A 22,746-nucleotide genomic window follows, 5' to 3' on the forward strand; every position below is an offset into this window, starting at 1 on the left:
GCAAATAAATAAAATTATCAAGCTGCTGAGCGGGACTAATAATTTTCCGGTTTATTAAACAGTTTACGTATTATGAGACCTTTTTAAACCTTATCTACCGTTCAATAATTAATTTAATTATGGACCTTGATTGGTAAACAATACCGCTATTATTTGTACTTAACACAAAGTTGCAGCGAAACGTGAAGGCGGCGTCTGTTAAGGCTGCGTCCGTGTTAGAGGTGTTGGAGCATATTACCCTTGACCGGCCGTCAGTCGCCGCGCGACTCTCGGTCAGCATCCTCGTGTCTAGGACCACTGCCAGCTATAAAGCCGGTTCACCCCGCGGACACCACAGTCCAGAGCCATGCGCCTCCCCCTAAACGCGATCGCTGACGCTCGCCGAAACGCGACTTTTACGCATATCCCGATCGCAATTTTGCGCTTTATACTCTACACTCACATCTTCGAATAATTGACTGTCAGTGAAAAAATTACTAGTGCTAGTGAAAGAGTGCAAGATGAAGGGCCGGAGCGAGGACTTTGCCCCACAGCCCGAGCTACAGGAGCTTCTCCAGAAGCCAGGCAGCCTGCCTCTACTGTCCGATCGGAAACGCGCGACAAGTATGACATATTTTATTTAACTTATCTTGAAATCCGTTGACCATGTTTGTAAATATTTTAAGAGCAACGTATGTAAATAACTCCGTCACGCCGGATTTGATTTGGTCGTAAGGCGTAAAGCGTGCATAACTAAAACAGAATCTCTATTATTCGTTAAAATTATTATTGAGCAGGTATACGAGTAAAATAGACGTTAATTATTCAAAATCCTTGATTTGATAATGTACAGTGACTTCTCTTACCTGTTAGAACTGGTATTTTTCATTGGAAATTATTTAATATTTTAGAAGATATAAATAAATATTTATATACTTAATTAACATTTGGACACCTGTTCGCCACTTAGGTTCAAGTATATGTCAAGAATGGACTAAAAAAACATCAATATTCGCGGAATGTAGGTACCCACGCGCGGGACCGGTGCGGCGTTCGGTTTGAGTACAAAATTTATTAAGTATACTATAAATGAAGTAAACCAGTTGAACCAGTATTTTGAGAATAAACATGAACTAAATTCAAAACATAAAGTACTTTCAATCTTACTTTGTCGGTATAACAGTGCACGTGCTTAGTTGTTTAATAAGCGTCTAAGCACTATAAATCGTGTTAAGTGTGATAAACTGATAGAGCTATGTACAGTCAAGGTATTAAATATAGACACGAACAAAGTGCCAAAAATATGTAGACACTACTTTAATATATGTAAGTAAGTAAGTAAGTAAATATTCTTTATTGCACCAAAATTATACATTTTACATACATGTAAAACTACAAAGAAATATTTAAAGAAAAAATAGAACCAGGTAACAACAGGCGGTCTTATCGCTAAAAAGCGATCTCTTCCAGACAACCTTTGGGTAGCAGGAAATGTAGAACTCATACAAAAGTCAACAGGTAGTGCAAAGAGCTAAATATGGAGACTATTAAACACAAACACACATACTACAATTACTACTTATATATATAAGTATTAAAACGAAACCTAACACACAAATAAATATACAATACAATATATATATATATATATATATATAATCTATATTTATACAAGCATATATACAATATATAAAATGGCAACTTAAGGCAGAGATAGAAAGTATAGTTTTAGCTGATTTTTGAATATGGGGAGAGATTTAGCTAATCTTAATTCTACTTAATATACCTTATGTAATATACGGCGTGTAGATATTTAATAATGTGACAATCCTATCATGTAGCAATAATTTTAATTAGTAGAAATAGTGGAATATTAATATTAACTGCTGGGGTGGGTCTGGGTATAAATGCTCAGTTTCGTAATTAGAAATAGTAAGACTTTGTTTGAAACTGATATACTAAGTTTAGTTTCTTTGCTTTAAGTGTATGGAAGTACTATGTGTATACTTGTATAGTGTATAATACCAATAGCAATATCTCCATCTCCATACTGCTATTTTGAAGGCAAAAAATGATTACACAAATTACATAATTCCGCGTCCCTAGTTTTTACGAAAATTATTTCAAACATAGTAACCTTACCACGATTGCCTTAGCAGTGTCAAACTGACATATTCACTAAGTATCGACATCTCGCTCGCACTCATGTGCGAGTACGAGCGAGATGCATAGAAAGTAAGTTACGCACAACAAATTATAACAAATAGCTTATTTATAATAAAACACTGGTAAACAAAAGCATTAGGGTTTGAGATCACACAATAAAAACAATGAGCATTTTTTGACCTTCTTACAAAAGGTTCTAGAAACCCTCATAAGGTACCCTTTTCCGTGGGACGTCACATATGTCAGTGTCAAACTGGTGGAAACCTAAGGGGGGGGGGGGGCACTTAGAAATGTAAACTCGCCTCCAAAATTGAGCGAACTAAATTGACATGAGATTGACAGATAAAATACTCTCTATACGGTAGTTATGGCTTTTTATATCGTTATGAAGGTACGAAACCCTCTATCTGCGTGGCGCGTCCCCATTTGTCTGTTTGTTTTTAATTTGTAGAACCGTATAATTTAACTCTGCACCTTTTCCTTTTTGTTCTTCTGTAACACAATATTTCGAATGATTGAATACGCTTACAAATTATTTTAGTAAGAGACATGCTCCTACGCCACACAGGCGAATGAAAAACACATAGCGATGCAGTAACCGAACCCTTATGAGAATTTCTCGAACTTATGGTAATGTGGCACTTGATCAAGATATTTGTGGGAGTGTATTTATGTGTATATTAATGTTACCTTTAAAAGTTACCTTTTACCGGTTAAAAGTTACAAGTTTTAGAATTTTTTTGTTGTTTGTGTACTAAAACTAGCTTAAATTTCAGCTTTCTAGGACTTCAGAAAGTAAGTAAGAATTTTGATGATCATCAGTGAGTGAGTGTCAGCACGTGACGAAATAGGTTTTTTTTAGATATCAATAAAATCTAAAGTATAAGAGCTATGTAATTGAAACTTTATATGTTTAATAAGTTCACTGTTGACATCATATCCTGAGAATTTTGTTTGAGTATCTGGTATAATCCAAACCCTAGTTATGAAGGGTTAAAAAAACGACAAAGCGCTTCGAGAAATGGTAGCTTGCGCTTTGCTGGGCTCGTCTTGGCATAATTACTTATATTTTGATTGATCGCTAACTGTTCACTACATATACGCTATGAAAACGGATTATATCACGTATATTGAATTTATAATACATCCCGACGTGTCACCCGTTGACCACGAACGCTGTAAAGGGTTCGAAACGTCGGGATGTATTATAAATTCAATTTTATAGTTTTATTTCATTTGAAGAACGGTAAGTCACCGGGGTCTGATAGCCTACCATCCGAGATCTTCAAGTATGGAGGACCTAGTATCAGGTCAAGGCTATTTGAGCTCATAAAGTACATTTGGGATGTCGAGGTTATACCACAAGACTGGAAGGATGCGACTATTACCAAGCTCTATAAAGGGAAGGGGGACCTCTCAGACTGTGGCTCATACAGAGGCATTGCCTTGCTTTCTGTGGCAGGCAAAATACTTGCCCATATTATTAATAAGCGGCTTAACATACTTGCCGAAAGCTTCCTTCCCGAATCTCAGTGTGGATTCCAAATAAATAGAGGTACGATTGATGCTATTTTCGTCGTCAAACAAATGCAGGAAAAAAGTTTTGAGCAACAGCGTGACCTCTATTTATGTTTTGTGGACCTCGAAAAGGCATTTGACCGTGTGCCTAGAACGGCTTTGTGGACAGTGTTAGAAAAGTGTGGTTGTTCTGTGAAGTTATCAACTTAGTGCGCCAATTTCACGAGGGTATGACTGCTCGCGTACGTCATGAAAGCGCCTTCACAGATCAATTTCCAGTCACAAGTGGCGTTAAACAAGGTTGTGTCATGGCTCCGTCCCTATTTGCCATTTACTTCTCAGCGGTGATGAATGATGCACTTCAGAAATGCAACAACTAGATATCGGTGAACTTTCGCACGGACAAGAGTATTTTTGACCTATCACGTCTCAGAGCTAAACGTAAATTACAGTGTGCCTCGGTTACAGAAATCCTATACGCTGACGACGTCTGTCTTATGGCTGATAGCATGGAGGCCATACAGAGCTATTTGGACAATTTGGATGAATCTTGTCGCAAGTTTGGCCTAGTAATCAGTGCATTGAAAACCCAGATTGTCAAACAACCTGCTAAAGGGAAATCTGCGAGCGATGCATCTGCTTATTTAAGGGGCAATGCACTGGACGAAGTGGGTACATTCAGATACCTAGAGAGTCTTTTGCGGAGTGACAATCGTCTAGAGTCCGAAGTTTCCTCTAGGGTTGCCAAAGCTGCTGCGGCCTTTGGTGGATTGAACCAACGAGTTTGGAAATCACACGATCTTAGCCCGCACACAAAACTCGCCGTTTATAGAGCAATTATCCTGCCTCTGCTGCTCTGTGCCTCGGAGACATGGTGTCTGTACAAAGGGGACATTAAACGTCTAGACACATTTCATCTACGATGTCTCCGGGCAATATTAGGGGTGAGGTGGCAGGATCGTGTTCCAAACTCGGAGGTTTTACGTCGAACGGGCATACCAGGTATGGAGTGTCTGCTCATGAAAGGCCAATTGCGTTAGTGTGGGCACCTTGTGCGTATGACACCATCGAGACTGCCTAAAGCAGTGTTTTACTCTGAGCTAGCCTCTGGTAAACGCAAGGCTGGCGGGCAGTACCTGCGCTACAAGGATGTGGTAAAACGCCACCTGTCGGCCACCGGCATATCGTGCGAGTCGTGGGAGGAGCTTGCAACTCGGAGATCGGACTGGCGAGCTGCTGTCAATACGGGTCTTGATAACTTTGAACGCACCCGGCTTGAAGATCTTGACGCCAAACGACAGCTCTGAAAAACTCGGCCCAAGCCCTCCTACAACTACACCTACAACTCATCTGGGCAGCTCTACTGTGCTTCGTGCTGTAGGACTTTCAAAAACAAATTTGGATTTGCTAGCCACGCTCGCGTTAATAAAATCCCTTTTAGAAATAATAATATTAATAATATACAAATAAAACGCTTGTCGGGATGTCGCTGTCGACGGATACGTCTGGGAGGACATCATCATCATCGCGGTAACCGAAGACAATATTTGTTTTACTTTCCACTTCACCAAATGGCGCTTTCCCGAGAGCAAATGCTTCAGTTACATAATAAATTACCCCAATCACTATAGGTGTGCCTACTTATACATATTTCCTGTTGATAATATTTGAAGAGTTCCCGCGATGTCTCGATCCTATCAACAGATTCATCGAAATTTCGTTATCTGCCTCTCTATCGCTTGAATATGCACTGCACGGTTAAAAACGAGGGATTGATATAAATAAATATTGATATACCTATTCAAACCTAAATGATACTATTTACACGTAAGTATATATATGTGTGTACAGGTGGCCCAAGACAGAGAGAGATGGAACCGTTTGGAGGAGGCCTATACCCAAACAGGGGTTCTTGCAACAGAACCATATTAATAAAAATAAAAATAACTAATGTATGTACAGAAACAATTAGAGTAATGAAGCATTTTTTATAAAGTAAAAATTGTATATAGAAGTTAGAACAAAAATAAGAAAAATATACTAACATTAGAAAATAGTAATACTTAAATAACTAACATGAAAACTGTAATCTTAAGTGCAAGCAAGGAATAAAAGGCTTTTTTATTTTTATTTTATTTTTATATATATGTTACCTAATTATATATGTATATATAATGACGTCATACATATCCAAAAGTAGGGTCAGATTCAGATTCAGATGTTTTATTGGTAAAAGGCAGTCATTTTACAAGTCAATAAATTACATAATATCTATGCTTAAATAATTTTACATTTTAGGTAGGTACTAATTATTAAAAAAGTACAAGTCAAAAGTATACTTAGTAAGAAAATGTATTTTCATCACACTTGCTCGAAAAAGATCTTATTTCATACAGGTGTACTGAAGGACAAAGGCCTATATTGTTCCCGCGGGAGTTAAGGATTCTGAAAAAACAGCTATACTCACTCGTTTTTTTATTGTCATTAATTCATACGAAACAAGTAGGTTTAAATGAGTTTTACTTTGAAAATAATGATGTTTTTAAATTATTTTTGTTGTTTATGATTAAAAAATGATATTGATGATTAATAGCCGTTTAAAATATATTTACACAATTTTCAATTGTGGCTGAATGTCGATGAGTTTGGCCTTCGATGCAACTGCCAAAGAATTGCAATATGGCGGACGAACGTTTGAAATGTCACCGTATTTAAGAATGATTTCGCTTAAAATTTAGTTTTTTCTTCGCAAGTGTGATGAAAAATATTGTGTGTAACTCCGGGGTAAGAATATTGTTACTCGAGTCTTTAATTCACTCCAGCCTGCGGCTGTCGTGAATATATCGACTTTCGTGCAATATTTCACTTACCCCCACGTTGCACAATGTACTATTTAACAATTGAATGTAACGTAACACTTGTAGTTTTGAAGTACCTAATTTCCAAGCTCAGACAATCCGATACCCTTCACGATAACCAATTAACCATCAAGGCGTCAGAAGCAGTTTGAAGCATTTGTTACCATCGCTTCACACGCCATCACACATAATAATGCATTCAAGTGTGACTTCAATGCCTTTTCCAGACTAAGAACCGTGGTTAAACTGATCAAGGCTGGGTTTCCTTGATGGCCAGCATTTAGTCTAATAGGTCAATAGGTACTTTGTAGGAACATTCCTTCTATACTAGCTAGAGACTTATAATATAACAATGTCTACTTACCTACTTGCAAAGGAATTTGCGTGAAGAATTAACCGCAGTAATGACCGCTTATGTAATTTATACATTATCCTGTTAAGAAATGTATTATATTATACTTATATACTGGAGTGCGATTTGACTCCTCATTCCAAATCTTGTGGGTCACAAGTTGTGACATGACCATCATATTATTAGGTACTTAAGGCCTGTGCCAAAAAAAAAACTGTAAATTTCAAACGACTGTAATTTTATTTTCAAGCAAGATGACGACAGCTTTCTAACCGCAGTTAAAAGTCCTATTATTAAATTATATATTCCAATATAAATAATTCTGGTTTTACGCTATTCGACCTTACACCGGCGAATAGTAGAAACCACTGAAATTTAATCTTTTCCAAATGGCAAGAAAATTTTCAACATCCTCCATGCTTGCTTTCGATACACTTAAAATTACCTCGAAGTTTCGTGCATTTCATAATATAAATAAATAATTTTGTAACTTGTCTCTTGAACAGAGGTCTCGAAGCGGCAGACCTCTAGGAACAAGTGACCCTAGGACCATCAGAAAGATTGTTAGGTAATAGAATTTGCGCCCGCCCCCGCACGTCCGTCATATTTATCGTGAAAAATTGGGGTACATATGCGGCTTAAGTGAAACGAACTATAAAAAAACATAGTATATAGATTCGTACAAAAGTTAAGATAGTAACCGAAAATTTGCGTTATTAATAATCTGGGCCAAGTCGAAAATCATACAATTTCCTTTGTACAAAAAGTCGCATTTTGTAATAGACGTTGTGCAAAGTAAGACCACCATACGTCCTGCAGTGCCGTTCTTTCGACTATTCACGGGCTCAAATCAAGAGTGTATTAAAGAGAAGAAGGATAAAATAGCTAGGTTTTGGGATGGTGCAGGCAAATATGAAAAACAGCTCCGTAAAAAGCTGCTACTGAATTCGCTAGGAAAAAGCTAATTATAATTTAAAAAAACCGGAATTATTTAAATTAAAAGTAGCTTCATATTCTAGTAATCCTAAATTCCAAAAATACTTATCAATTGCATCAGTTTTTTTCAGTTGAATTATACAGTTTTTTTTTTCGGTACACCCCTTAATTATTTTCAACAGCATAACTTCACATCAATTTTTCATAATAATGATAACCACAGGCTGTTACTTATAATGACTTATAAATAAGCTAAATAAATAATGATTTTTTATCTACATACATATCATCAACCCGCTATGATGCCTTCAAAATCCGTAAATAATGGCCAACACTAAGATAAACTGTTTTGTTACAGCAAATTTCTTATCTGTCAAAATGTTGTAATATATGGCTTCATTATTATATATTTTTTTATAAACTGAAAATTTTATTTATTCAGGGACCATAATTTTATATCCGCAACGCAGGCTTCGTCACAAAATAATGCAGCAATAAAATTTGCAACAGGCTTCGTCAACTTACTTACTCTAAAATTATATACATTAAAAAACCCTACAAACAAAACACACCCTCTAACTCGCCGCCAGAGCAGGCAGTTTGCCCAGCAGGCTGGCTGCATTTCTTATTTTTGCATTTTTGCATTTTTTTTGCATTATTATAGTTGGTCAAGCAAATCTTGTCAGTAGAAAATGGCGGCAAATTAAAAAAATTTTGCGCGAAGTGTTATCGTCCCATAGAAAATTTTAATTTCGCTCCTTTTTCTACTGACAAGATTTGCTTGACTAACTATACACGGTGTTACTTGAGCCACTGGAAACCTGAGACACACCAACAGATTTTTTTATTTTAAACTCATCTTGAGTATTTATTCTTTAATCCAATAAACATTTAAAAGAATATTCGTTGTTTAGTTTTCTTAACAATTCTATTTGACTGGTAATTCTACACAATTCGTGGTTTTAGTGACATCAAACAATTGCTAGTTACCATCGTAAACACTGTTAACTGACCATTTGCATACCTTACTGCAACGAGATAAGGTTTACCAATGGCCAGTTAAGGGTGTTGCTCATTGACAAATAACGTGTCAAATGCTAGTTATTGATGTTGTTGCATTACAAACTTGTAGACTGAGCATGTAAAAAAAATAAAAAAATATTTTAAAAAATACCCCCATTAAAATATAGCGCTATCGATTCTCCTATCGATTCTGAACAAACTGTTTTTAGGTTTTCAGTGGGTCCTGAATGAAACACCGTGTATATCAAAATCGATTTGGTAATGACATTCAAATTTCGAACATCACTGAAAAAAAGCAATTTGATTTGACCCCTATTCTAATATCAGTCGAGATGACGTTTTACTCGAAATGAAATATCAATAGGGGAATGTTCTGCCACCAGAGTGCGGCACAAGCCTTTTTAGTAAACTATAGAGTAACTTATACATACTATACCTTTAACCTTTGTTTGTTTACAGAGGACCTACCGAGAAACGCGTATCCGAAATTTCACTATCTGCCTCTTTATCGCTCGAATATGCAAGAGTGACAGAGATGTTAGATAACGAAATTTCGATTTTCTTGTTTCCCGATAGACCCTCAGATTGTGGTAGCGGCGCCCCCTACGCAGACTTCCGCGTAATATTCCCTATTGCATACTATTTTGACAAATGTCACATGTTATAGCGCGAAATTCAAATTTTCTATGGGACGATTACCCTTTGCGGCAATTTTTTTTAAATTTGCTGCTTTTTTCTACTGACAGAAATGGCTTGACAGACTATAGTTAGTAATTGGTGGTATCGAACGATATGGCAATCGACCCCGACTCTGAATAAAAAAAAACTACGGATGCGTGATATGCGTGAAAAGTTTTCATTTGCCGCCATTTGACGTACAGTTTATCTTTTAATTAGTTTGTAAGTAGATAATTAATTTGTTTTCTTATTTTTAAAGTAAGTATAGAAAAAGTTTCGTGTAGAATGTGCGATAAAGATATTTCGAAGACGCCACCTCATATCCGCGAGTTCAGCTTCCGCCAGAGAACAACTATGGCCCAATATCGGCTGTAATATGAGGTTAGTCAATATATCATAGAAAGTTTATAATGTGTGTGTAGATAAAGCAGTGTATGTAACTGTACATAATTAGGCATTAAAACTCGTGTGATTCTATTATGAAACTCACTTCGTTCGTTTCATAAACCCACACTCGAATTTTGATGCCTTTCATTATGTAGCAGTCACATAAACTACATTTTTTTTACCATTATACCTAAATAATAAATAAAAACTAGTAAGTATCTCAGTAGACAAAAATAGTCGCGCGTTTATGTCTTTTCTATGGGAGCACGGCGGCACGTGATTGGTGTCTTTTATAGTTGACAACAGCGTATCGAATATTCGAAATGAATAGTATTATAGTTGAGTTGGGAGTCCATACATGAATAAGTACTCAATTATAGTTTGGTATACGAAATCTTAATTCAATCATTAAAGCCGACGAGTCGAAAAACTAGTTAATAGACCTTGTATTTTTGTCTCACGATATTGAAGATATAGACAGGGCCACAGCCCCACAGGTCGCTGTACTGTCAATACTGCCATTCATGGTTCGGCACAACTTTCGAATAACACGAAAAACCTAACCTTAACCCCTAATCGAGGTTAGTGCATAAAATGTCAAAGTTTAATCTAAGATAAATACCTGCTTCCGACTTATTATACTATAAAAATAAAATTTTAGGGTTTTACTGACAAATGTTTAGTCACTAGCATCGCCCGACATGTTTTGGAGACCTGGATAGGGATAATTTTGAACTATGAGAGATTTTAACGGAATATTTTATGAGGGCCGCAAATGTTAAGGTTTATAAACTTGTGTCTTATGTTTAAGAATTGATTTAAAATAAAATGTTTCTTAATAATTTCGTTTCCAAATCCTTAAAAAAAACAGGCCAATCCAATTCATATTGGATCTGGGTGAATATTAGGGACGACTAAGGTACGAATAGGGACAAGTGATCAGGGTTGTCAAAAATATAATAAGTTGACAGGTAAGTAACAATTAGTTTATGAGTATTAGTTACCAGTGTAAAAATTACAAGTATTAATACTTTCTGTTTCTCAAATAATTTTATTAGACTAGTCACTAATAGTAGCATACTAATAATATTATTGGTGTTATTTGGCTTAATGCAACACCACCCTTGCCATTTGTTTAATTAAAAAAAAAACTTTCCGCGTATTGTTGCTGTGGTATTAGGTTCCAGTTCCCATCCAATTTAATGTAACGAGAATCTTTGACTTAAGGATGACTCACGTTAGACCGGGCCGTGTCCGGGCCGGATCTTCCGGCGCTTACTTTTCTATGACATGACAGGTGATCACGTGGTGCTTTCCATAGAAAACGAAGCGCCGGAAGCTCCGGCCCCGACACGGCCCGGTCTAACGTGAGTCATCCTTTAGACGACAAAACTTGATTTCTCTCTGTAAGTCGTTCTAAAACTGGCGCGATGGCTAAAACAAGCGGAACCTTTCTTTCAATTCAAAGGCCCCTTGAACTAGATATTTCTTAGTTATTACTTGGAACTCTCGGAAGGAAAATTTCGGTGGCGAATAATAATTATTTCATCGTCCAAACTCAGAATCTGAGTACATTTTCGCAAATTTGTTTCTGATAAATTACGCTAATAGTTGTTACAAGCCTTTTGAGGTTTAGGCGTGTAATTTACAAGTTTAATTATTAACGTACCCTTTTGTGAAGTAAGACTGTATTTAAAAACTGTAATAGACTGTATTTACTCTTGTTATTATTAGCTAATATTTATTAGTTAAAGACTAGTACCAAATAATTTACAAGAGTAGCTTCGAGAAACGCAAACTTTTTTAGAAAGTTTTGGAGCGCATATCGACCATACGTTGACAGACTCAGTTTTAAACTTTAAACTGTTAGTGTTTCTATTACCATAGTTATCCACTATTAATTTAAATCGCAGGATAGAATTTGTGATAGATATTTTCTTTTAAATTATCAGGTAAACATCACTTGTCCCTATTACCGCCGTCCCTATTCACCCCGTTTGACGGTATCCATCTTCAAGCACTGCGAGCTTAGAGGATATAACCAAACGGAGTAGCGGGAGTAGCCATTAACAGGCGTTCCTCTCTGTCGGAAATAGTCGGCCAATGGTCATACACAATGTATGGACTGACGTTTATCTGACATGGCTATTTTTACGTTACGTATACATTTGACGTTCCTCCCCCGCAAAAATCGGCAGACTTTTGTACAGAAAATTACAGACAAGGCGTCTCCGTTTGGTTATATCCTCTAAGACTGCGAGTGTTGATACGTGTGTACGACGCGCCGCGACTGAAATATTTTTCTACATATTATAAAATTAATTAAAAATAAGATAGGTATATTGGAAGCTACGACGTTATTAATGATAATGATACACGTACCGCGTTGAGTAAATTTATTTTTATGCACAATTGGTATTAGTAATATTGCTGATTATAAAATGAATAATGATAATGCTAAGTGAGTTTAATAAAGGATCTGTCCTATTAAAAATAAAGAACTTTGATAAATACGACTTCTTATATACACATAAAAAATATCTCAGCATTATGCATGCATTATTCTATATATTAAACTTGTTTATTTCATTGACTTGCCTACGACTTCTACAATATATAATTTAATTGACATCCAAAAAATAATTTTAATGTAACAATACTAATTAATATGATAAGGCTCACAATTGTAAAATTAATTGACATATTTGTACCTACACAACCCAAAACTTTAAAATAATGTAATCTGTCTCATGTAATTAAATGTAATTAAATTAATTTTTTGACGTGTAATATGTAACAATATTATTAATAAATGAGTATGAGTATTGCGTTGATAAAACTAAGGTGATGAAACTGATGAATATGATGACAATGATCATGATGATAAATGATATATCCATAAAAAAAATTAAAAATAGGTTTATGTTTTCTCTTCACAAAACAGTACCTAGCAATAATCGATGAACCAATTTACCTACCACAGTGAGATGACGAATGATGACAAATGGAGTCAGTAGTTCAGTTCATATTATATAATACCTATAGAGTAAGCCGTTCGCATAAAAAAACCGCAAATCGATGTAGGTACAGGTTAGCCGTTTGGCACACGCATACTTAGAGGTCAAAACAATTTATTTGACCCGTAGTTCCTAAAAAAAATGGCTTAGGAGGGGTGCTGAAACATTTTTATGTATGGAAAAATACTGTAAATTATACACATAAAAATATAAAAAAAAACTAAATGAAATTATTTTCAAAATTGCTTTCTTGGGGTTAGATATCAAAATATTACGTATAATGTGTGGTATATTGTACAAAAAAAATCAGTAAGGTATATCGTATCTGAAGGATACAACCTTGATATTTTGTGTAAGAAAGCAATTTTAAAAACTAAACAAACTATACCAATTGATGAAAAGGCGCAGTTAAAGGGTTAAAGAGGTATTTCCCGTTGGATATATGGATTTACGAATCATTTTATGATTAATATGTACCGTATCTGCAGTACAATTCCATAAGTCTCGTAAAATAGGTAGAGGTAGGTACTAGGTAGGTAGGTATTGAAGTAGAACTGTGTCACTGTAAAATTAAAAAATTAAAAAAAAAAACAATGAAATTATTTTCAAAATTGCTCTTGGGGCTATGAGGATATCATGTATCATTTGTGGTATATTGTAAAAAAAAAAAACAAACAGCCATATGGTATCTGGAGAAGCCCAAACTTGGTATGTTTTGAAAATTCTTTTTGTTTTAAATAAAAAAAAATGGCTGAAATGTAATGATCTGGCATATTTTTAGAATCGCCTCAAAAAGCCCTTTTGTATGATACCACACCCGATAGGTTTTTGAAAAAAAAATTGTGTTTTTTCCATACAAGAAAAAAAATGTTTCAGCATCCCTCCTAAGGGAATTTTTTTTAGGAACTGCGGGTCAAAAAATTTGTTTAGACCTCTAGTATGCGTGTGCCAAACGGCTAACCTGTACATCGATTTGCGGTTTAACTTTAAAATTGGGGTCAAGCGGCTTCCACTACTAGTTTGCGTGCTCTCTTTCAATTTGATGACAAAATAAGATCAAATTGTAGAATTCAGATAATACTGCTCAAGGCTGTTTTACAGCATCTATGAGATACGGAACCAGCAATTGTTTGTCACCAAAAATAACACCTGGAAACATAATGTTGTGAAAGGTAGACAACTACCTCAGACAGGTACCTACAGATTACCGACAGATTTAATGCCGCACGAAGATATGCATATGAAGGTTGGTAAAAAATAAGTCACGAGCTCGATGGAAAAACTTGTTCATCAGCTCTGGGTGCCAGCAATGGATGGAACGTTCATTATTATGCAAAAGTATTAGGATATTTTTGATGAATGGACCAGCATATAATAACATATTACCTTTTTATGATAAACGGATTCATATCTCAGATATTATTCATAAGGTGTGGTTCTATTTTAAGGCTGTCACAGGTACGGCATGAGAATATTGATTATCTACGCACCTTATTGCACTTCTTTAAGTACTTTTAACTCAATGTAAGACATTATCAGTAATTGCTATATGTGTTTAGGGTTACAGCCCCGAAAATGGACATTTGATTTGCGTTTAATTTAGTCACACACGAATTACTTAGTTGTGCCATGGTGTTTTCGTTAAATTCGTAATATTACAGTATCAGATAACTATATATCAAAGAGCATGTAACATGAGGTAACTAGATCGAATAATTGAAATGAAATGAAATTTCTTATTTTCAGGCAACTTTTGGCCCATAGCTAAATACCTTAAAACTAGCATACATATTATTATAAAATATATCTTAAAACTAAAAACTAAAACTAAAAACACACAATTATGGCTGCGATGCAGTTCGCAACCCCGCAGTGTCAGGGAGGTACGGTACTACTACAGGTGTACTTGACGCTCTTCGGCCAGAAACTCCTCCTTGGTGAAGGTCGCTAGATCATTGTGTGCCAAGTGTCTTTTAATAAGATGTGGATGAATATGTGCAATGTGCATACTTACGGTATGGCCGTCAGCCTTAAGGTACTTCAGAAGTACAGTTTGAAGACTAAGAAAAACCTGCTTAATAAATGCATGGACATTTTCAATGCAGCAGCGAGCGTTTACAAATTCTACATAAAAAGAAATTGAGTATGAGTACACTTAGCACGTGTCATACGTCAGTATACAGTCAGCAGCAGAAGTTGCTAAGCGGGCGAGGTGTTCAAAAAGATCTTGACGCGACTTTATTGTTAAGAGAATAAGAGCGTGTCAAGGTAATTTTGAACACGTCGCCCGCTTAGCAACTTCTGCTGCTGACTACATACTTATTGTATATCAGACACCTTTATTACAAACACTTACTTCCGGTCAACCTACGTTTATCCTCTAGTTGATATACCTCTTCTGCATGATTTATTTATTTATTTTATTATTCAAATTAGTTACACAGCATTACAGTATTACTACCAAGGCACTGCGAACTACAATACAAATAAAAATAGAAAGAAGATGATGATAATTATTATATAATAATAAATAGAATATAAGTTACAAATTTCGACAATACATATGTAATTTAAAACTAATACGGGACTTAATCGCGTACAAACTTATGTTTATTAATACATATGTATTCGGAATATTCCGATGAAGTAAATGTTCACTCAGGTGACACTCACGCATTTTCTAATGCAAGAACGGTGTCCCAACACAAGTATTTTTATACATAATGGGAGATTCCAGCCTTTTAGGTTTTGTGTATTATGTGTTAAACCAAATAAACTATTCTGTATTTGTATTTTTGTATAAAAATCACTTACATCAGGATAAATCATTGCCCAGTAAATCAGTCACCCATGGTAAATGTTTTACTCGTGTTTAATACAAGTACACACACACAAACATCGACGGTACGAGACCATCCATGTGTATGATATGATTGAGATTGATACGTGAACAATTTCAATGTAGCTAGTTACATTAACTTAAAACTATAACAATAATTCATATTTATGTTTTCATTGCTAGGTAATGGGCGTAGCGGGTATTATAAAATGTTTCGCTTGCTCGGGATAAAGATTTGATACCTATATAATAGGTAATAATAGGTATAATAGGTGTTTATTAATAACCACTTGAAGCAAAAACGAACTGCACTCAAAAATGAACTCTTAGACAAATAACTATTAAACTCATTTAAATGTTAATTAAGTACGGCAAAAATAACGAACAATGCCTTGCCATGTTGATCATTTTTGACGCGAGTTATACAAATCGAAGGCCCATTCGGGACACAACCACGATTGAAAAATAATAAAAATATTGCTCAAATTTATACATACCTATTTCAAAACCAATAATAAATGAGTAAATGAAAATTTATAAGTATATTAACTTGATTTACAACTGGATATAAAAACATGCGACTATAAACCCATAGTTCACATGGAAATAATAACATAATTAAACAAAACCGTAACTCCTCTTTTGTGGGAAAATATAATGGAAAATAAACAATACAATACAACCAGTCAAGAATAAAGATTATTAACATTATGTAACACGTACTTGTTTCACAAGACAATTCTAGCGAAACGAAAATTAATTATACGTGATCTAGATACATGGAGGTCAATTATTGTTTTACATATTCATATTAGACATGATTGAATTAAGTAGATAAATTGTGTGCTATTCCATTAGGTAAGATTATCCTTCAAAAACGCAATAGTAACTTGTTTATGCAAAGCTGAATATAATCGGTAGGTACGCAATTTAAAAAATATTCTCGTATTATATATATAAAATTCTAATTCGATGTGGTCAATAATGTGAACCGCTCGGGCATTTAAATCTGCGTCAATCCAATGTCACACGCGCGTAGTATCTAATGCTAAACGCGTAATTGTGCAATGCTGCGAGGACCGAGCAACGGTGTTGTGTGTTGTGTTCATTTGATATACTAGAAAATTACCTATTAGCCAGGCCAGCAGTGCAGTGTGGAAAATTGTCTTAAAGTCAGACATCTCCCAAATTCCAAATAAATAATTATTATAGGACATTATTACACAAATTGACTGGTAAGGGTATCTAATATAGAAAAAAACATTAGTATATCGACTACCGTGGGTTCAAAGGGCGTAAGGGACAAAATGGCAAAAATGAGTTATGAATGCAGTTAAACTCCGAATTTTTTTCTCTATCGAATGGTATATTCCAAAATAAATGTAACGAGTACTGTAAAGTAAAAACTGGACCATATGTAGTTGTATTAAAGGACTATAAGTTACCTGAGTTTACAGTTATAAAAAATTTATTCTCCAATCTGCGATACAATGTGCTAAAGCGCTAAATTCGACACGAGTTTCGCCTCTCTACTAGGCATCCTCAAGGGTCGCTGGAGATGTTGACGGTCCGGGGTCCGGAAACCGCCCACATATCCAAGCAACAACAACAACACACCACCATCAACCGCAATATCATACATCAACCAAGGCCGTGTTGCATAATAAACTACAAGCGGAACTCCTTTTCTAATAAGTGAAATTAGTAGGCCCAAATGGCGTCTATGGTATCTTTTATAGTTTTTTTTATATTCATATATTTGAACACAACAACATTTTATTAGTCATTCTGTGTGTACCTAAGTACAAAGTAAAATGTATTTAAAATAAAGAATGTTGCGGGGGGGGGGAGAAAGGGGGGTTTGAAGGTCCCATTTTTCGGTTTTTCGATTATATCTCGGAAACTAGCGACATGACTACTAAAACAAACCGAAAGCTGATTAAATTTGCTACTAGTTTAATCTAGTCAAGTTTTTCGATATCTTGAATAGATTTTGAAATATCTGCTCTTGAAAGTTTATTTAGGGCTCTCAGTTTTATCTTGATATCTACATCAGTGAAGCTGCTAGGCCGTGTTTGGTATCGTTTTCGTATAAATCGGGGATGCTGAATCCATTTATAGTATCACATTAGCACCATTACGAAGTATTATTTATATTATTTAGTTATGATCCCTTCACACGATAAGAAGAAGACCATTCCGAAGTAAAAACATAAACTTTAAAACAATGCCTTTTTTTCACTCCTCTTGACGCTTACACCGCTGAACCATGCTGAACCGATTTAATTGAAATTTGATATATACCTAGATAGTTTTTATCTCATAAATCATCCCTTAAAGGTGTGATATGGGGTGTGGGGGGAATTCAGCTTCTTCGCCGAAACTGAATTCCTGAAATTAATACTGTTTAAGTTTAGGTTTGTAGTTCTAACTAGTCGAAACAAAGTTATGGAGTCAAAAATTGTGTTCCAAGCATTTCCCTCTATACTTACCTTCTTATTGCTTGGCCTAAAAGGGTTGACTTTAAATTAATCTGGTTTGTTAGGCGCTGCTCGGATATTATATTACTATTTCAACAAATCCCGAAATACGGTAGTACTATTAGTTATTCTGTGCTGGCACGTTACATTAATTATTTAGCCTCTACCTATTGTTAATTTACTTGCCAGCCTCCATTAAAGCTAACCCTACAGTTACCATTGATAATTAAATATTCTCTAATCTGTTATTCAACTAGATACATTTATTTCACACTAATGATATAAGGTGCATTGTGGTAACTTCGAAAGCGGGATAATTCTGAAAATCACTACTATCTACTAAACCTTAAGCACTTCATACTTTGGCAACACTTGTGCTATTGGACCTTGCTTGCTGTAACTACTGTAAAGACGGCCAAGGGCGAGTCGGACTTGCGCACGAAGGGTTCCGTACCATTACGCAAAAATTAGAAAAAAATCACGTTTGTTGTATGAGAGCCCTACTTAAATATTTAATTTATTTTGTTTTTAGTATTTGTTGTTATAGCGGCAACAGAAATACATCATCCTGTGGAAATATCACCTGTCTAGCTAACACGGTTCATGAGATACAGCCTGGTGACAGACAGACGGATAGACAGACAGACAGACGGTCAGTGGAGTCTTAGTAATAGGTTCCCGTTTTTACCTTTTGGGTACGGAACCCTAATAAAGTGCTTCTAGTTTCGGAGATACATCATCATCATCAATATTAAGAGGGCCCGGCCCTCTGCCGCTGCAGCATTTTCCATTCCAGCCTATTCTGGGCTTTCGTTTTTACATCCTGGTATGAATGGCTACAGCACCATTCTTTTATCCGTGTCATGTATGATATTCTAGGTCTTCCTCTTTCTCTTCCTTTCTCAATTCTACCCTCCAGTATAATTTTGTTTAGCCCTTCGTGTCGGAGTATGTGACCTATATAGGTACATTTAGCTCTACGTTTTTCAATGGCGTGCATTATTTGTCTTTTCTCTTTTGCCTTCTCTAGAACTTCATGGTTGGTGCGCTTTCCTGTCCAGCTGATTTTGAGCATCCTGCGCCAACACCACATTTCGAATGCTTCCAGACGACGGCGGTCTTGTGTTGTGATGTTCCAACTTTCGCATCCGTAGAGGGCGGTGCTCCAAATGTAGGTTTTAATTAAGTTTTTCCTTATGTTTATGTGAATTTTGCTGTTGTAAATATGTCTATTTGAAGTAAAGGCTTTCTTTGCCATTGCTATCCTAGTTCTTATTTCTTTCTCGCTTCTGCCTTTTTCCTCGATGATGCTTCCTAAGTAAGTGAATGTGTTAACTTGTTGTAGTCTTTCCGAGTTGAGAGCGATGTTTACTCTGGGAGATTTGGTTTTGTTTGTCACCAGAACCTTTGTTTTCTTGACGTTTATTCTAAGGTTGTATTTTCGGAAAATTTCGTCCATTTTTTTTATATTTACTTGGAGCGTCTCTTCTGTGTCTGCCATAAGAGCAATGTCATCGGCGTATCTGATCCAATGTATAGCTGTTCCATTGGAACTTATTCCTTTAGTGCACTTTTTGATGTCTTGCATAGCTTCCTCTATATATAGGTTGAACAGCAATGGTGATAGACTATATCCTTGCCTTAATCCCTTCTTTATATTTGCAGTATTAGTTACATCCTCTATTGTCACTTCTGTCAGTTGGTTCTTGTAAAGTTCTACAATTACTCTCCTGGAGATACATATTTGCAATTATATGCGGGATAGTATCAAAATTACCCCGCAAATAAGATGTTATTTGTAAATCTATGTATCTGTCAGGTATACTCACAAATAAATATTTTTGTTCTAGACATAAAACGATCGCTTTTCTGCGGGGTTTACTTTTGAAACCTTTATCTCGAAGCTAAATTTGCTACACATATATTACCATAAACATCCTGCCTTTACGTATTAATTTATATTCAAACCGAATACTAGTGGATTGGCATTTTCTCGAAGTCTTCTAGAAATCGATTTTTGGTCATGTTATCTCGAATATTTGGTAGCAGTGCATTCAGTATGATGTCCTGAACACAAATATATGATATGACAAGCGCGAAAGTGGTGGGGGTAGTTACTGTGACGTCATAAAGTCGGCTTGTGGGATACCAAATGAAAGGGCTTTGTGAGTAGATTACAAATATAATTACATACTGTAACATGCTTTTTACGGAGCAGCACGCGGCTTGCGCTTCGAACAATTATTGCAATACTATAAAGTTGTTATACAGTGTGTAAATTCAATAGGTATGGGCGAATATTTAAACGGTGGTTAGCATAAGTAGGACCTAAGAACTATATTGAGATAAAAACCATCAGGTGGGATCGTGGTCAAACGCTTGCTTATACATAAAAAAAACTTACTAAGACATCTACCGGGATATGGACCGTGATTACCTTTTGTATTGTTTTCGAGTTCCCGTTATAAAAATCTGATTACCTACTCACAGTAAAACACATACTTTAATTAGACCTTACCTCTATCGTCGTAATAAGGTTTACGAAACTTAGATACATATGGATGATTTGTATCGCGTACCGGATGATATAAAAAGAAAAAACACGTGTTTAATTATTTTTCACGCACTTTCTTGTGTTTCAATTTGATCAGACATCAGATCAAAATGTTTTTTATCGACCGGGAAGTTTGCACCACGCATTTGCCAAAAAACCTGACAAATGCACCGTTCCGTACCTAGAGTGTGCGGAAAGAGAAGAGTCGTTGAATGTATGGAGCCCCAATACATTTCACGACTCTTTCCGCACAGACTACAAACTTTCAAAGGCGAAAATTTTATTATGATTCTACATTATCTTGTTGCCAGTTTGTTCTTTTCGTTGGTTTACTTGGTAGTCTAAAGGTTTAGAACTGTATGACTTCCCGGGATACGAGAAATATGACATCTGGACATTTTGACACCATGACTATTTAGCTTAAGGGAAATATGACTGAACACATCTGGACTTTTTGTCATTTTGGACATTGTGACACCTAGACATTCTGACATAAGGACATCATAACATCCGGACTTAATGACAAATGGGTATTGTTATATCTGGAATTTTCGACATCAGGGCATTATTACATTCAGACTAATTAACAATGGACGTAATTATATAAGCCTTTCTAACACGAACATAATATACACATGCCCTAAAGGAAATACAACAGAAAATAGTTAAGTTCTTCCCTGGTTACTTTATTCGCATTAAATCTGCCCACTCGGAGCTATACCCATTTAACAAATAATGATTATGCACACTGCGCAGGCTCCTATTACATCAGATGAAGTTACATATGCCACTTTGCATTAAATTAAGTTCTCAATTTAAATAGTCATGGATATCGTTTTTATTTAGATCGATGTCATCTAATCCAAATCGAGGGCGCCTAATTTTTAATTCTATGAAGGTTGTCTAAATTGCATGAAGCATGCCTTGATTAGCAAATCAAGCGAATATAGTTGACAAAAAGGAGATTTAATTTAATTAAGTAAGTTCATTATTGTACTAAATATCTTTAATAAAGATATTTAATTTTTTCTGAAAAACTAGGTATTCCTACTTTAATTAAACATACAAATACTTGTGACGTTTTCAACCAAAAGATGATTTCAAATTGAAACTATAAGGAAATAGCGCCTTATTGACAACCGACCAACCTTTTGGTTGAAAACGGCACACTTTTTTCCCTGAAAATCCATTTGTACCTATTTAAAAGTTTTATTGAAATGGATTACAATTTTGTATAAAACGTTTTTGACCACGTAAATATTCAAATATGTATTACATACGTACCGTAGGTACTTAATCGTACTCGTTTAAAAAATAGAATAACAAAATGATGGTTGATAGATGTAGCACGCCTTCTGGTTACATCGTTAAGATAGATCAACAACAAAATACTTGAACAAACCAACAACAATTCGCTAAAGTCATAAACATTACGAAATAAATTCACCACTGTTTATAGCAGTATTAGCAGTAAGTATACGATACGACGAAAATCTACACGGGGAAATGTGTGCGTGTACTATCTTACGGGGTTTTCCCTGCGACTTACAAACCGGTTTTAAGGAACACTAAGGCTTTGAATAGGTTATTGTACCGGAAATAAAAGTGGAATCATTTTATCTTTTATACTACACCTTATAAAACAAAGTCCCCGCCGCGTCTGTGTGTATGTATGTTCGCGATAAACTCAAAAACTACTGAACGGATTTTCATGCGGTTTTCACCTATCAATAGAGTTATTCTTGAGGAAGGTTTAGGTTTAGGTGTGAGTATAATTTGTTAAGATTTTGTGTAACCCGAGCGAAGCCGGGGCAGGTCGCTAGATATTATGTTACCGACGACGGTCTGTGATAAATTATGCTCCTTCTTTGGTGGTCAGTTAAGTTATAAAAAATACTGTTATCTTATTTGTAACGAAACTATCATAATACTAACCTACTTTTCTCAAAAATGGACGGC

The 22,746-nt window shown here is 35.5% G+C and overlaps 2 protein-coding genes across 3 annotated transcripts in view; both read left to right on the forward strand.

The window, feature by feature from the left end:
- The window catches only part of LOC134744634 (ribosome production factor 2 homolog), a 228,528-nt gene that overhangs the window by 19,210 nt on the left and 186,572 nt on the right, over positions 1-22,746 (forward strand). The gene's annotated exons all lie outside the window — the stretch shown is intronic.
- The window catches only part of LOC134744581 (organic cation transporter protein-like), a 97,974-nt gene continuing 75,394 nt past the window's right edge, over positions 167-22,746 (forward strand). The window contains exon 1 of the mRNA XM_063678434.1: positions 167-603. Coding sequence (XP_063534504.1) covers positions 501-603 — 103 coding nt within the window. The 5' untranslated portion in view covers positions 167-500. The remainder of the gene's footprint in view (positions 604-22,746) is intronic.

Source organism: Cydia strobilella, chromosome 10 (genome assembly GCF_947568885.1).
Source record: "Cydia strobilella chromosome 10, ilCydStro3.1, whole genome shotgun sequence".
Classification (NCBI taxonomy): Eukaryota; Metazoa; Arthropoda; class Insecta; order Lepidoptera; family Tortricidae; genus Cydia; species Cydia strobilella.